This window comes from Delphinapterus leucas, chromosome 8, assembly GCF_059928025.1.
Source record: "Delphinapterus leucas isolate spDelLeu-1000000601 "Yukka" chromosome 8, BTC_Dleu_Yukka2, whole genome shotgun sequence".
NCBI classification, from domain to species: domain Eukaryota; kingdom Metazoa; phylum Chordata; class Mammalia; order Artiodactyla; family Monodontidae; genus Delphinapterus; species Delphinapterus leucas.
In genome coordinates this window covers 100597333-100610846 of record NC_143136.1, presented here as the reverse complement: position 1 = coordinate 100610846, position 13514 = coordinate 100597333, and the positions used below count along the sequence as shown (strand labels likewise).

Sequence of the window (13514 nt, the reverse complement as noted above, 5' to 3'; positions counted from 1 at the left end):
TCCCTGCCAGTGACAGATGTGGGCCAGGCCAGCGGGAGGTTGAATAAGGGATGGGCAAGGAAGAGGGGGCGTGGAGGCCCGAGACCAGGTCAGAGGCCAGCACACGGCGCAGCAAGCAGGGTGAGGGCAGAGCAGGAGCCCTTAATTTGTTTTTCTTAAATGGTTGCATGTGATTTTATTTCTTTAAAAACTATTTAAAGGTAAGTGAGTTTGGGTGTTTTGCATTACGGTTTTTGTTCTAGGTCGAATGCTTTTTGCATTGCTTTAAAAAATAGATATTGGGCTTCCAATGGTGGCGCAGTGGTTGAGAGTCCGCCTGCCGATGCAGGGGACACGGGTTCTTGCCCCGGTCCGGGAAGATCCCACATGCCACGGAGCGGCTGGGCCCGTGAGCCATGGCCGCTGAGCCTGCGCGTCCGGAGCCTGTGCTCCGCAACGGGAGAGGCCACAACAGTGAGAGGCCCGCGTAACGCAAAAAAATAAATAAATAAAATAAAAAATAGATATTAATTAGAACCTGAAAAGTTAATGTAAACTAAAGTGCATTTGTGAGCATCTTTGAATTTAAACTTGGTGTGACGTGAGCACACAACATTATTGGCGTCATGCTTGGATTGTGTTTGAGAATAAAAAATGGGCTGGACATGAGGTTATGAAAGTAGTCATTTAGGGAGCATGTTTAGCTTGAGCCAACACATGCACATATCATACAGATATTTTTAAGGCTTTTAGCTTAAACTGTGGATCTGAAATACAGTTCCTGATTCAAAGAGTAATAATCGCACTTAAAGAGAACGTTGCACTCTGCAGGAAGAGTTCCCATTTATAGTATTTATATGGCAAATAGAACGGCGGGCCCTTTATTCAGAAACAGTGAGATATGTTTTCGGTTTAGGCACTTGAAACATGTTCTCCAGTCACCAAATAGCCTAAATTCTTTGTGGTGCTTTTCACATAAAAATCCAACTAAAATGCCTGTGATCAAATTTATTCTTTTAATAGTAATTGAACTCCCCTCTTTTGTGGCTTGCAGGAGGTATGGATTTAGCCGCCAGAGCAAAGCAGAGAAGGTAAGAAAAGCTTGGCTAATGGGAGAGAATGTTTGAGAGACGCAAGTGCTACTTCCCTTTGCCTCTGTCCCACGCGGACAGGCTCCCAGCAGGGGTGGGACAGCAGGGCCCTGGTCCTTGGGCAACCCCGGGCAGCGGGGATGTGCCAGCAGCCTTTGGCCCCTGAATCTCCCTCGTGGCATCCCCAGTCTGTTGCCCGTGTGGGCTGCGGAGCTGAGGCAACACCTCATCATGGGACTGGAAGTGAAGGGTGATTGGAAGTCATGACACCAGGGTCAAACAGATGGCCTGTAATAACTCTAAAACTGTAGAGATGAAGTCCACTCCCAGAGCCCTTAGCACTCCTCATCTGATGAGAGAGGCCCTACACAGGTGTCAGCAGGCTGATGGCGGTGAGAGAGAGCACGTTACAGGCTGGCCCTGTACTAAGACAACCTGGTGTGGAAAAAACGGAAAGTCAAGATGGGGTTTTATAAGTTCCTAAAAGAGTATCAAGGATTTCTCTTCATTCATGTATTTTTTTTAATATGTATCAGTATTCATTCACGGTTCTTAATTGTCAGCAGCAGGGCAGGCATATAAATCTTATAGTGCCAACCCTTTCCTGTGTTCAGGCCCTTTGTTCAGGGCTCTACATGTATTTTTTTCACTGATTCCTCTGAACAGCTCTGTGAGGAAGATGCTTATTTCTGTTTTTCAGGGCAGAAAGCTGAGGTTCAGAGAGGCTCAGTGATTGGTCTAAGATCACACAGCTCCTAAAGTGCCATAATAAGAATCTGAACCCACATCTGTGTGACATCAAAGCCTGTGCTCTTATCCGCTGCCTTCTCAATAATAACATGCTAACTAAAGTGACCAGTGGCCTCTTAAAAAGTAGAGTCCACAGCTTGAGATCTAGTAAAACCTCTTTCCTCATTCCCCTCCTGACCCCCAGATTTTCTTGAATGAGACACCACTCTGCCTGCTGTTCTCCTGCCACCCCTCCTCTGTCCAGATCCACCATTCCTCAGTCCTTCCAGGAAGCCTTCCCTGACCCCGGCCTCCCTCTGCTTTCTGTGGCCATTGTCTCAGTCCTTGGAGGGCACTGACAGTGACTTGGAGCATATGTTCTAAAGCCAGACTGGCTGGTTTCAAATCCTAGCTCCTGCCCTTCACTGTGTGACTTTGGTCGGTATACTTTGTTGTGCCTTAGTTCACAGCATCTGTGAAATGGGGGCAGAAATTGTACTACCTCACAACGTTGTTGTGAAGATTAAAATATAAAGGATGTAGAATAATCCAACCCATAGTGCACATCTACTAAGCGTTAACTATCATCATTATCATGATTCTCATTAACAATCGTTTATGCATTCATTATGACATCTTCTTTTTTGGTTTTCTTATTACTTCTTCCACATTTGTGTTTTCACTCAACCAAACAGCCATTTCCTCCAAAGCAAGGTGTTTTTTCCGGATTTGAGTGTCATGTGGCATCTAGTGTGTAAGAATTTGATGTGTATGTGTAATATGTAATTTTAAGTCTGAAAAGAATGTCTGTGTATATGACTATATTCTGAAATAAGGCAGCTTGGTTATGATTGGAAAAATTGTGAGATGTCCATGAAATATTATTTGCATTGGCCTTGCCTTATCATTCTCATGTGAGATGGCACATTTGAACTGGAAGTCTTATCCCCCGTAGATATATGCAGGCGCTCAGGCCATGCCCCAGGGTCAGTCATAGGCTTGTTATAGAAATTCATCTCAGAACTGGGATGGTCTCAGAAGGGTATCTGAGGGCAGCCCTCTCATTCAACCCTAGAAGACCCCAGTATCCAGAGAAGGTAAGCCTGAGGTTGCCAGCTGGTGAATGGCAAAGATGGAGCTAAAACCAAGAACCCTAGACTTGCAGCCCAGGTTTGGGGAGCAGCCGTTACTCCAGGTGTCCTGAGTGTGGTGCGGTACATTTAGACCTTGAGCTGGGTCCATAGCCTAGAGCTTGATCACCAGGGCAAGCAGTTTAGAGTCTTATTCTTCAGGCCAGTGGTTTTCAAACTTTGCTGACCACTCTTGGCAGTAAGAACTCTGTTTTTCATCATGGTTCAGTACACACACACACACACACACACACACACACACACACACACACACCCCTACCCCTGCAGATACAACCCCAAAAACAAAAGTTTCACAAAGCGGTACATAACCCTTTACTACCTGTAGTGCACTTGGATGTGTTGTGTTCTGTTATTTTTATTTAATTTATTTAGATGCCAATCATACCTGCTAAATTACTTTCATATCCCACTAATGGGTCTCTGTTGAAAAACAGGCAGTGATCTTAAGGCAGTGATCTGCTCTTAGCAGGAATTAAAGTAGGGGAAGACCCAAGCAAAGTGTAAGGGTAAGTCTGGCAAAGGTGTATGACCTGATAGGAATTGCGTCGGCGAGCAGTTCAGAAATGGAGGCGGGCATTGGGTGAGACCCGAGGCTCCAGCTGCTTGGGCTGTGGTTGTAGTGGAAGCCCCGGTCTCTGGATCTCGCTTTCTTTCCCCGAGACTGGGTGACTTGTCCAGATCTGTGTGTTTTCTTTCACAGACTCACTCTCCTTTGCAGTGTTGTCCTTTCTCTACTGAATCTCCAACTGCAGTGCTCAGCTGTTTTCCCACCTTCCCTTCCAGGCCGAGGACAAGAAAATGGCACTTCCCACAGGGCTGTTAGCTGCAGAGAAAGCCGACGCCCGCGAGGAAGACGAGCTTCAGGCTGCTGAAGAGGTGAGTGGTCCATGTAGCCCCTGAGGTTTCTGCCTAAGTCTTTGGGGGAAATCTCGCTTTCATCCGCAGCTCTCCAGGATGGCCAGCTGCCTCTCACAGCCAGCTGCTGTTGGCTGGCCTTTCGCACCCTTTTCAGCTTCTTTTCATCACCTCTCATGAGGCTCACCGTAAAACGAGACCGGCTGAAATAGCCCTTGGATTCCACTGCGAAGACCTATTGCAACACCCTGCTTAAGTCTTGTGTGGTCAGACCTGCTCACTGCTACCTCTCCCCATTCTTCTTTTAGCAGCGTATTCAGTCCCTGATGACCAAGATGACTGCCATGGCACGTGAGGAGGTGAGGCAGGCATGGTCATGTGGGTGGGCGTGGTGTGGAGGTGGAGGCCTGGCACCACCCCGGCTCTGCTATGAGGGGGCCTCTTCCAAGTGTCCACCTTCAGGGCCCTCTCGTTTCAGCACCCTGCTTCCCATTTTCTTGGGATCTTTCTTTTGGAAACCTTTTATACATGCACAGTGTTGCCGTCCATGGGAACCTCTAGGAGGGAGATTTGAAGGACCCATGTGAAGACAGGATGTCCCAGCTGGGATGGCATCACAGGGCCCCTGCAGGAGAGCTGTGGTTCAGCCCTGCCTCTCCATAACTGCATGTGGCATCCCATGCCAAAGGAGCCCTTGTTTCCCTCCTACACCATCTAGGTAGATGATAGGGTACTAAATTTATATTCACTCTTCCCAGAGCTCATGACCTGTGTTAAAAGGTTTAACCAAGTGCTTTGAAAGGAGAATTCCTTTTTAGGGCAGGAAGGGCCTGTGGCAGTCAAGAGGTAGTTCAGGAATTCTGAGATCCCATTCCCTCTCCCATTTGCACTTTTTTCCTCTGAGTCCTATGCCTGCCAAGTTCCCTTCAGGCTCTTTTTAGTGATCCTCAGCAGTAAAATCCCTGGAATGATTTTCCAGGATACCCAGGGTCCGAGGAGAATCTAACACAGCCTGCTGAGTGACTCAGGAGGAGGGAGGTGACTTAACCTTTCCCCTGAAGCTTGTTTTCTCCCTTCCGTGTTTCTGAACACACGAGCAAAAGCCAAATTATTTTTTCCCCTGGGAATATTATCTATTTTACTTTAATAGTGTTCAGGGTTTCCAGTTGTGTGAAGGACAGTGCACGGCCTTGAGAACACACCCTCCCTGTGATTGCAGAGCCGTCTGACCGCTAGTTCCGTGGGCCAGATCGTGGGCCTCTGCTCTGCCGAGATCAAGCAGATTGTGTCTGAGTATGCAGAGAAGGTATGTGGGGACCCAGCTGGAGCCTTTGCCTCAGATAATGCCCCAAGGACTTCTCCTGCTTCCCTAACCCCTCCCAGCAGTGAGGGAGGCAAGTTGTAATTCATCAGCCATGTTTGTCAAAAACATACACCATGCAGAGTCATCCGCATTTGCCCATTAGCTGAATTCATTTTCTTCTGCAGTGCCTATTTTTCTATAAATATAAAGAGAAAACCTGTCTCTCAGAGCAATTATTGCATCTGATAAATGGATGTGTTAGGTACAGCACCCGCATTTTTCCTTCTCTACCAGGCTTCTTATAACTTGGGCTCAGTTTGGTGATGGGGCTGAGGGATGAAACTTTGCCACTTAGGAGATAAACCCCATAAGTCAGCCAAGCCCAAGGCAAAATTTTGTGTTCTGCTTTATTAAAAGGGTATAGAATGAACAAAAGCCTGAAAGTCATATTTCAGCGTTAGATTTTTTTCCATCCTAAGAATAGACAGCAGGACCTTGAATATTTCAGGGAGACAGTGATTAATCATTTTGCACATAACTGATTCTGGTCTGGCTGTAACATAGTATCGGTAAAATCAGATTTACAGGGCATTGTTTCACGTCCTTCGTTCCCCAGCCCTACTCAGGCTGCCCCACTAAAACGTTGATGTCTGTTGAAGCATCCAGCTTTGCTTTCCCTGCCTCAAAAGCCTTGACGACAAATTAGCTCTGCCCTGACCCTCTGAGCAATATTCTTCTGAAGCAGTTGCAGAGATGATGTAGTTGGGGAACAGGTGTCACCTGTAACCTGGTAGCTATAATCTGCTGTAAACACAGCGGGTGGTCACCTCCCACCAAGTGAGGGGCCTTCTGAGTAAGACTGAGTAAAATGGTACAGAGTAGTGGTTACCAGAGGGGAGGAAGGCGGAGGGAGGGCGAAACGGGTAAAGGGAGTCACCAGTACAGTGACGGATGGAAACAACTTTTGTTGGTGAACACACTTTCAGAAGTCGAAATAAAGTGTTGTACACATAAATTCATGTAATGTTATAAACCAGCTTTTTAAAAATGGCATAGAATGTCTGGGGAATGGAGTTCTGTTGTTTTCCCCGCCCTCCAAATCAATGCTTCTTAACATGGGTTTTCTAATCCAACTTTCATAGAACCCAGAGTATCCTGTATTTTAATTTACCACCTAGAAAAGGTGACAGTTGTCAAAGTGTCATCTGAGATTTGACTGGAAAAAGATTTAGGTCATCCTAAAAGTACCAGTAAAATCAAAAGACTTGAAGACATAGTTGTGGAAAGAGTGATTAATTCACTGCCCTAAGAAGAAGTTATCTTGGTTTGCAGTCAGCACACACACCTGGATGGCAAGAGGGTGAGTCTGTACCTGCCCTTAGGTCGCCACATGGCATTGCTGAATCCAGTTTTTACCAAAAGACAAATGGATGGGGCACTCACTGCTGTTCCTACAGGGACTCTGATTTTTATCTTCATACTTGCCCACTGCAAGCAGATAGGAGCTCAGATGATAAGAGGGGAAGCAAGTAGGCAGACCCTCCTTAGTATACCTGTCCTTGCTTGCGAGTCTTGAAGCTTACCTGCCTTCCCCATCAGCTCAGCAATTCCTGCTGGGCCTCTATCCCCTGAGCGTTCCCTACCTCACCCTTGTACAGTGATCCGATGGCTGCATTCTGTATTCTTGCTTCTCTGCATCTGTTCTGTTCTTCCAGAAAAGAGTGAGATAGTAGTTTTGGACAGGTCTTTTTCCAAGGACGTATATAATTAAAACTTCTCATGGAGAATTGGAGTTCACCAGTTCATTGCTTGATTGTCCGTGTTATTTGCATTAAATATATAGCATTAAAGACAAGTGCTTTTAAAATTAAATTGCCTTTAATCCTGTTCCCGTATCACAGTTATCTCACATTTGCATATTTAATCCGGTGTTTGTCCCCAGATATCCATGGTAACACCTAGTTGCAATCATCATGTGTGTCTAGAAGAGGTAGAACAGTGTAGTTACAAACACAGCATTGGAGTCCTATCTTGGTTCACGCCTGTCTCCTCAACTTCCTAGCTCTGTGACCTTGGGCAGTTTATTTAACTTCTTTGCTCTAGTATCTTCATCTATTAAATGGGAATAATATAACTTTCCTGGCACGGCGTTGTGAAGATTAAATGAAATGTGAACAAAATGCCTAAAACAGTTCCTGGCACGTTATAGCCATGCACCTAATGGTAGGCTTTATTTGCACTTTTACAATTTGCTTTTTTTTTTGGTCACATCAAATTCTAAACATTTTCCATGTTTCCAGTCTTCAGAATAGTTTTCACATGGATCTGATAAAGTAATTCATTACATTTCAGCTCATTTTTTATTATGTTTAATCCTTTAAACTATGTAGAGTTCATTTTTATTTAGTCTAAGTGTACATTCATCCTAGTTTTCCTGCTCCTATCCACTTAATATCATTTATCAAATAATTTCTTTATACTCATTTGGAGACACTTTGTTATATTTTTGTATTTTAGATCAATTTAAACTATGTATTTTCTTGATTTATTGGTTTAAACTTCTATTTTTATTCAAGTTCCATGGTAAAATCATGTTTGCTTTTTTGTTTTTGTTATTTGCTTTATTTGTTTGCTATAGTCTTGTCAATATCCTCCAGCCAAAGACCACTAGGAACATACCCATAGTTGAACAAGTTGGGTTTATTGCTGGTTGTAGTGAGGGAGACCACACACCAATGGGGAATGATGCAGCATCTCAGTAAGGAGGCATCAGAAAAGACTTACGGGATTCAGGCTTGCTTTAGGGGATTTGGGGGAAGCTTCAAGAAAGTAGAGCTTTGCTCTGTGTTGTATGCCTTAAGGAGGGGCAATTCAGTGAATATTATGTAAAGAAATCTATGAGACAAGGGCAGTGAATCAAGGTTGAAGCTGTATGCCCATGTTAGCTGGTATAGGGGGATGTTTGATCATTTAGGGGATTTGAACAATGTTCAGGTTTCTGTCCATGTACAAACATGATTACAGAGTGGTCGATGCTTGTGCGTGTCTGATGTTGCTGTTCTCTGGAATTATTTATATTTAACACCGAAGCCTAGTATGAGTGCAGGCCAGCTCCCAGCAACATCAAGGCCTTGCTGAGAGTACCAGATTAGCTCTCAGATGTCAGGGGCTGCTTTTCTCTTTCTCTGAATTTAGTTATGTATTGCTACACAGGAATATTACATAAATGCGGTGGCCTAAAATAACATAGTTTATTATTGCACTTTCTGTGGGTCGGTGGTTGGCACAGTGTAGCAGGGTCCTTTGTTTCAGACTCTTACAAGATTACAGTGAAGGTGCTGACCTGGCCTGCGGTCTCATCTGAGGCTTGACTGGAGAAGGATCCACTTCCAAGTTCACATGGTTGTTGGCAGCATTCAGTTCCTTGACACCCGTTGGCTGAGGTCAGCAGTTCTGGCAGTCAGCTGGAGGCTGCCCTCAGTTCCTTGCCAGGTGGGCCTCACCAACATCACTTATTTCATCAAAGCCAGCAAAGGAGGCACCTCCCCACAAGACAGACATTACAGTTTTATGTGACATAATTATGTACATGCATCCCACCACGTTTGCAGAGACTGTGGGGCTCTGTTAGAGTTGCCCACCACAGCGTATTTGTTTTTCTCTTTAATCTTACTGCTATACATTGGGCTGAAACAGGGCACTGGCAATCCATCTAAAAATCCATGCCCCTACCTTCCTGGCCTCAGTAATGAAACCCTTGAAAGTAGAGATGGGATTGAGGCATGCTCAGGAGGAAAGCCTTTGGTGGCACTTGAAGGAAACCCAAATTAGGCTGAGATCAGGATGGATGTTTTGCTTAGTGAAGAAAAGGGATGCAATAATTTGGGGAGGATGAAAGTGTGAAAGTGATTTTGTGACTAGGGAATGAATCAAACAGCCTGCCCGGTGCGAGTGGTTGGAAAGTCGACAGGCACTGAGAAATAAAAATGAAGTGAAAAACATGTGCAGGCTTCTCTTTCATTTGTAAAGTTCACAGGTTCTTACAACAGTGTAACATGGTACGTAATCCATGTTTTTCAGAGCAAGTCCCTGAGATACATAACTCAATTTAACATGGTTCCTGTAAAGCAGGGAAGAGGAATGTGAATAAGCTTCCAGATATATAATTCATGAGTGTCAGCAGGCTCCGGCCAAGGAGCACCATCTCCCTTTGTTTCCAGAGGGTGACACTCTTCCCAGAATGTACTTGGTGAGGCACCACTGTGCTTTGTGGTGTTACTGTCCAACATGCTCACTGCATCGTAGCATTCATTTTTGCAGGGAAGAAGAATCTAGTACTGTGATTTGCAGAAAACTAAAAGCTTGACTGTCCCCAAAATACTTCCACTGTACTATCCCAGAAGGAAGGAAAGGAAGCTGAACCAGGCGAGGCTGGGCCAGGGAAGGTGCAGGGTTCCTAGAAAGGCAGGAAGGGACTCTCCTCAATGCCACATGTTAATCAACTGTACACCATTTTGACTCATCTGCGACTAAATCATTCTTGGTCAACATCTCCCTGAGACAGGATCTGAAAACATTTTGTACATCTAGAGGCACAGATCTGTCTTGGGGAATCAGAAGAATCTACCCTGAGTGCCTTCTCAGTGCCAGGTACTTTAAAAAAAATTTTTTTATTAAAGTATAGTTGATTTACAACATTACATTACTTTTGGGTGTACAGCATAGTGATTCAGTATTTTATAGACTATACTCTGTTTAAAGTTATTACAAAATAATGGCTGTATTTCCCTGTGCTATACAATGTATCCTTGTTGCTTATTTATCTTATACATAGTATTTTGTATCTCTTAATCCCATACCCCTATCTTGTCCCTCCCCCAACCCCTCTCCCTACTGGTAACCACTAGTTTGTTTTCTGTATCTGTGCATTTGTTTTTTTATAGATTCTATATATAAGTGATAACATACAGTATTTGTCTTTCTGTCTTATTTCACTGAGCATAATACTCTCTAGGTCCATCCACGTTTTTGCAGATGGCAGAATTTCATTTTTTTATGGCTGAGTAATATTCCATTGTGTGTGGGGTGTGTGTGTGTGTGTGTGTGTGTGTGTGTGTGTGTATAAACACCACATCTTCATTCATCTTTTATGGACACTCAGGTTGCTTCCACATCTTGGCTATTGTATAAATAATGCTGCTGTGAACATTGGGGTGCACGTATCTTTTTGAATTAGCATTTTTGGGTTTTTTTGATATATACCTATGAGTGGAATTACTGGATTATATGGTAGTTCTATTTTTAGGCTTTTGAGGAACCTCCATACTGTTTTCCATAGTGGCTGTATCAATTTACATTCCCATCAGTAGTGTACAAGGGTTCCCTTTTCTCCACATCCTAACTGAAATGTGTTATTTGTAGACTTTTTGATGATAGCCATTCTGACAGATGTGTGATAGCTCATTGTGGTTTTGATTTGCATTTCTCTAATAATTAGCGATGTTGAACATCTTTTCGTTTGCCTGTTAGCCATCTGTACGTCTTCTTTGGAAAATGTCTGTTCAGATCTTCCGCCCACTTTTTAATTGGGTTGTTTGTTTTTTTGACATTGAGTTGTATGAGCTGTTTATGTATTTTGAATACTAACCCCTTATCGGTAATATCATTTGCAAATATTTTCTTCCACTCCAACAGTTGTCTTTTCATTTTGTCAGTGGTTTCCTTTGCTATGCAAAAGCTTTTAAGTGTAATTAGGTCCCATTTGTTTATTTTTGCTTTTATTTATTTTTTTGCCTTAGGAGACAGATCCAAAAAAATATGGCTACAATTTATGTCAAAGAGTGTCCTGCCTATTTTCTCTTCCAGGAGTTTCATGGTTTCAGGTCTTACATTTAGGTCTTTAATTCATTTCGAGTTTGTTTTTGCATATGGTGTTGGGAAATGTTGTAATCTCATTCTTTTACATGTAGCTGTCCAGTTTTCCCAGCATCACTTGTTGAAGAGACTGTCTTTTCTCCATTGTATATTCTTGCCTTCTTTGTCGTAGATGAATTGATCATGGGTGTGTGGATTTATTTCTGGGCTTTCTATTCTGTTGCATTGATCTATGTGTCTGTTTTTGTGCCAGAACCATGCTGTTTTTGATTTCTGTAGCTTTGTAGCATAGTCTGAAGTTAGGGAGCATGATACCTCCAGCTTTGTTCATTTTTCTCAAGAGTGTTTTGGCAATTTGGAGTCTTTTATGGTTCCGTATAAATTTTAGGATTATTTGTTCTAGTTCTGTGGAAAGTGTCATGGGTATTTTGACAGGGATTTCATTAAATCTGTAGATTGCTTTGGGTAGTATGGCTATTTTAATAATATTAATTCTTCCAATCCAAGAGCACAGGATATCTTTCCATATCTTTGAATTATCTTCAATTTCCTTTATCAGTGTTTTATAATTTTCAGAATATAGTTCTTTCACCTCCTTGGTTAAGTTTATTCCTAGGTATTTTTTTTGACACAATTTTAAATGAGATTTTGTTTTTAACTTTCTCTTTCTGATAGTTCATTATAAGTATATAGAAATGCAACAGATTTCTGTGTATTAATCTTGTATCCTTCAACCTTACTGAATTCATTTATTACTTCTAATAGTTTTTTTGGTGGAGACTTTAGGATTTTCTTTATATAGTGCCATGTCATCTGCAAATAGTAACGGTTTTACATCTTCCCTTCCAATTGGATGTCTTTCTTTCTTCCTTCCTTCCTTCCTTCCTTTGTTTCTTGTCTGATTGCTGTGGTTAGGACTTCCAATACTATGTTAAATAGAAGTGGTAAGAGCGGTCATTCTTCTCTTGTTCCTGATTTTAGGGGAAAGGCTTTCAGCTTTTTCCCATTGAGTATGATGTTAGCTGTGGATTTATAGTAAATGGCCTTTATTATGTTGAGATATATTCCCTTTATACCCACTTTGAGAGTTTTAGTCATGAATGGATGTTGAATTTTGTCAAATGCTTTCTCTGCATCTATGATCATGTGATTTTTATCTTTCCTTTTGTTAAATGTGGTCTATAACATTGACTGATTTGCAAATATTGGACCATCCTTGAAATCCTGGAATAAATCCCACTTGAGCATGGTGTATGATTCTTTGTATGTGTTGTTGGATTCAGTTTCCTAGTGTTTCACTGAGGATTTTTGCATCTACATTTATCAAAGATACTGGCTTGTAATTTTCTTCTTTTGTAGTGTCTTTGTCTGATTTTGGTATCCAGGTAATGATGGCCTCATAGAATGAATTTGGGAGTTTTTCAGAATAGTTTGGGAAGGATAGGTATAAGTTCTTTGTATGTTTGGTAGAATTTCCCAGTGAAACCATCTGGTCCTGGACTTTTCTTTGCAGGGAGTTTTTTTTTTTATTCTGTTTCACATCTAGTAATCTGTCAAATTATCTGTTTATTCTTGACTCAGTTTTGGCAGGCTAGATGTTTCTAGAAACTTGTCTGTTTCTTCTGAGTTTTCCAATTTGTTGGCATAGAACTGTTCATAGCATTCTCTTATGATTTTTGTATATCTGTGGCATCATTTGTTATTTCTTCTCTTTCATTTCTCGTTTTGTTTATTTGGGTCCTCTTTCTTTTTTCTTCTTGGTGAACCTGGCTAAGGCTTTATCAATTTTATTTATCTTTTCAAAAAAAAAAGGCAGCTGTTAGGTTCATGAATTTTTTTCCATTGTTCTTTTGGTCTCTATTTCCTCTCTTATCTTTACTATTTCCTTCCTTCTGCTGACTTTAGACTTTGTTCTTCTTTCTCTAATTCCTTTAGATGTTAGGTTAGGTTGTTTATTTGAGGTTTTTCTTGTTTCTTCTAGAAGGCCTGTATCACTATAAACTTCCCTTTTAGAGCTGCTTTTGCTGCATCCCATAGATTTTTTAAAGTTGTGTTTCCATTTTCATTTGTCTTGAGGTATTTTCTGATTTTCTCTTTGATTTTATTATTGGTTTTTTAGTAGCATGTTGTTTAGTCTCTACGTATTTGTGCTTTTCCTATTTTTCTTACTGTAATTGATTTCTAGTTTCATACCGTTATGGTTGGGAAAAAAATGCTTGATATAATTTCTGTCCTCTTAAAGTTGTCGTGACTTATTTTGTGGCCTAGCATGTGATCTGTCCTGGAGAGCATTCCATGTGTACTTGAAAAGAACGTGTATTCTGCTGTTTTGAAATGGAGTGTCCTGTAGATATCTATTAAATCCAACTGGTCGATTGTATCATTTAAGACCACTGTTGCCTTATGGGTGATCTGTCCATTGATGTAAGTGGGGTGCTAAAGTCCCCTACTATTATTGTATTATTGTCAATTTCTTCATTTATGTCTGTTAATATTTGCTTTATACTTTTAGGTGCTCCTGTATTGGGTGCA

At 42.0% G+C, this 13514-nt stretch overlaps 1 protein-coding gene across 6 annotated transcripts in view; it reads left to right on the top strand.

The window, feature by feature from the left end:
- The window catches only part of CCDC93 (CCC complex scaffolding subunit CCDC93), a 91765-nt gene that overhangs the window by 34137 nt on the left and 44114 nt on the right, over positions 1-13514 (top strand). For all 6 annotated transcript variants that reach the window (XR_016394183.1, XM_022590640.3, XM_089916894.1 and 3 more), the window contains 4 exons: positions 1034-1070; positions 3734-3826; positions 4114-4164; positions 5025-5111. Coding sequence is in view for 5 of the 6 variants with exons in the window: in XM_022590640.3 (XP_022446348.1) it covers positions 1034-1070; positions 3734-3826; positions 4114-4164; positions 5025-5111 (268 nt within the window). In the remaining variant the exon portion in view is untranslated. The remainder of the gene's footprint in view (positions 1-1033; positions 1071-3733; positions 3827-4113; positions 4165-5024; positions 5112-13514) is intronic.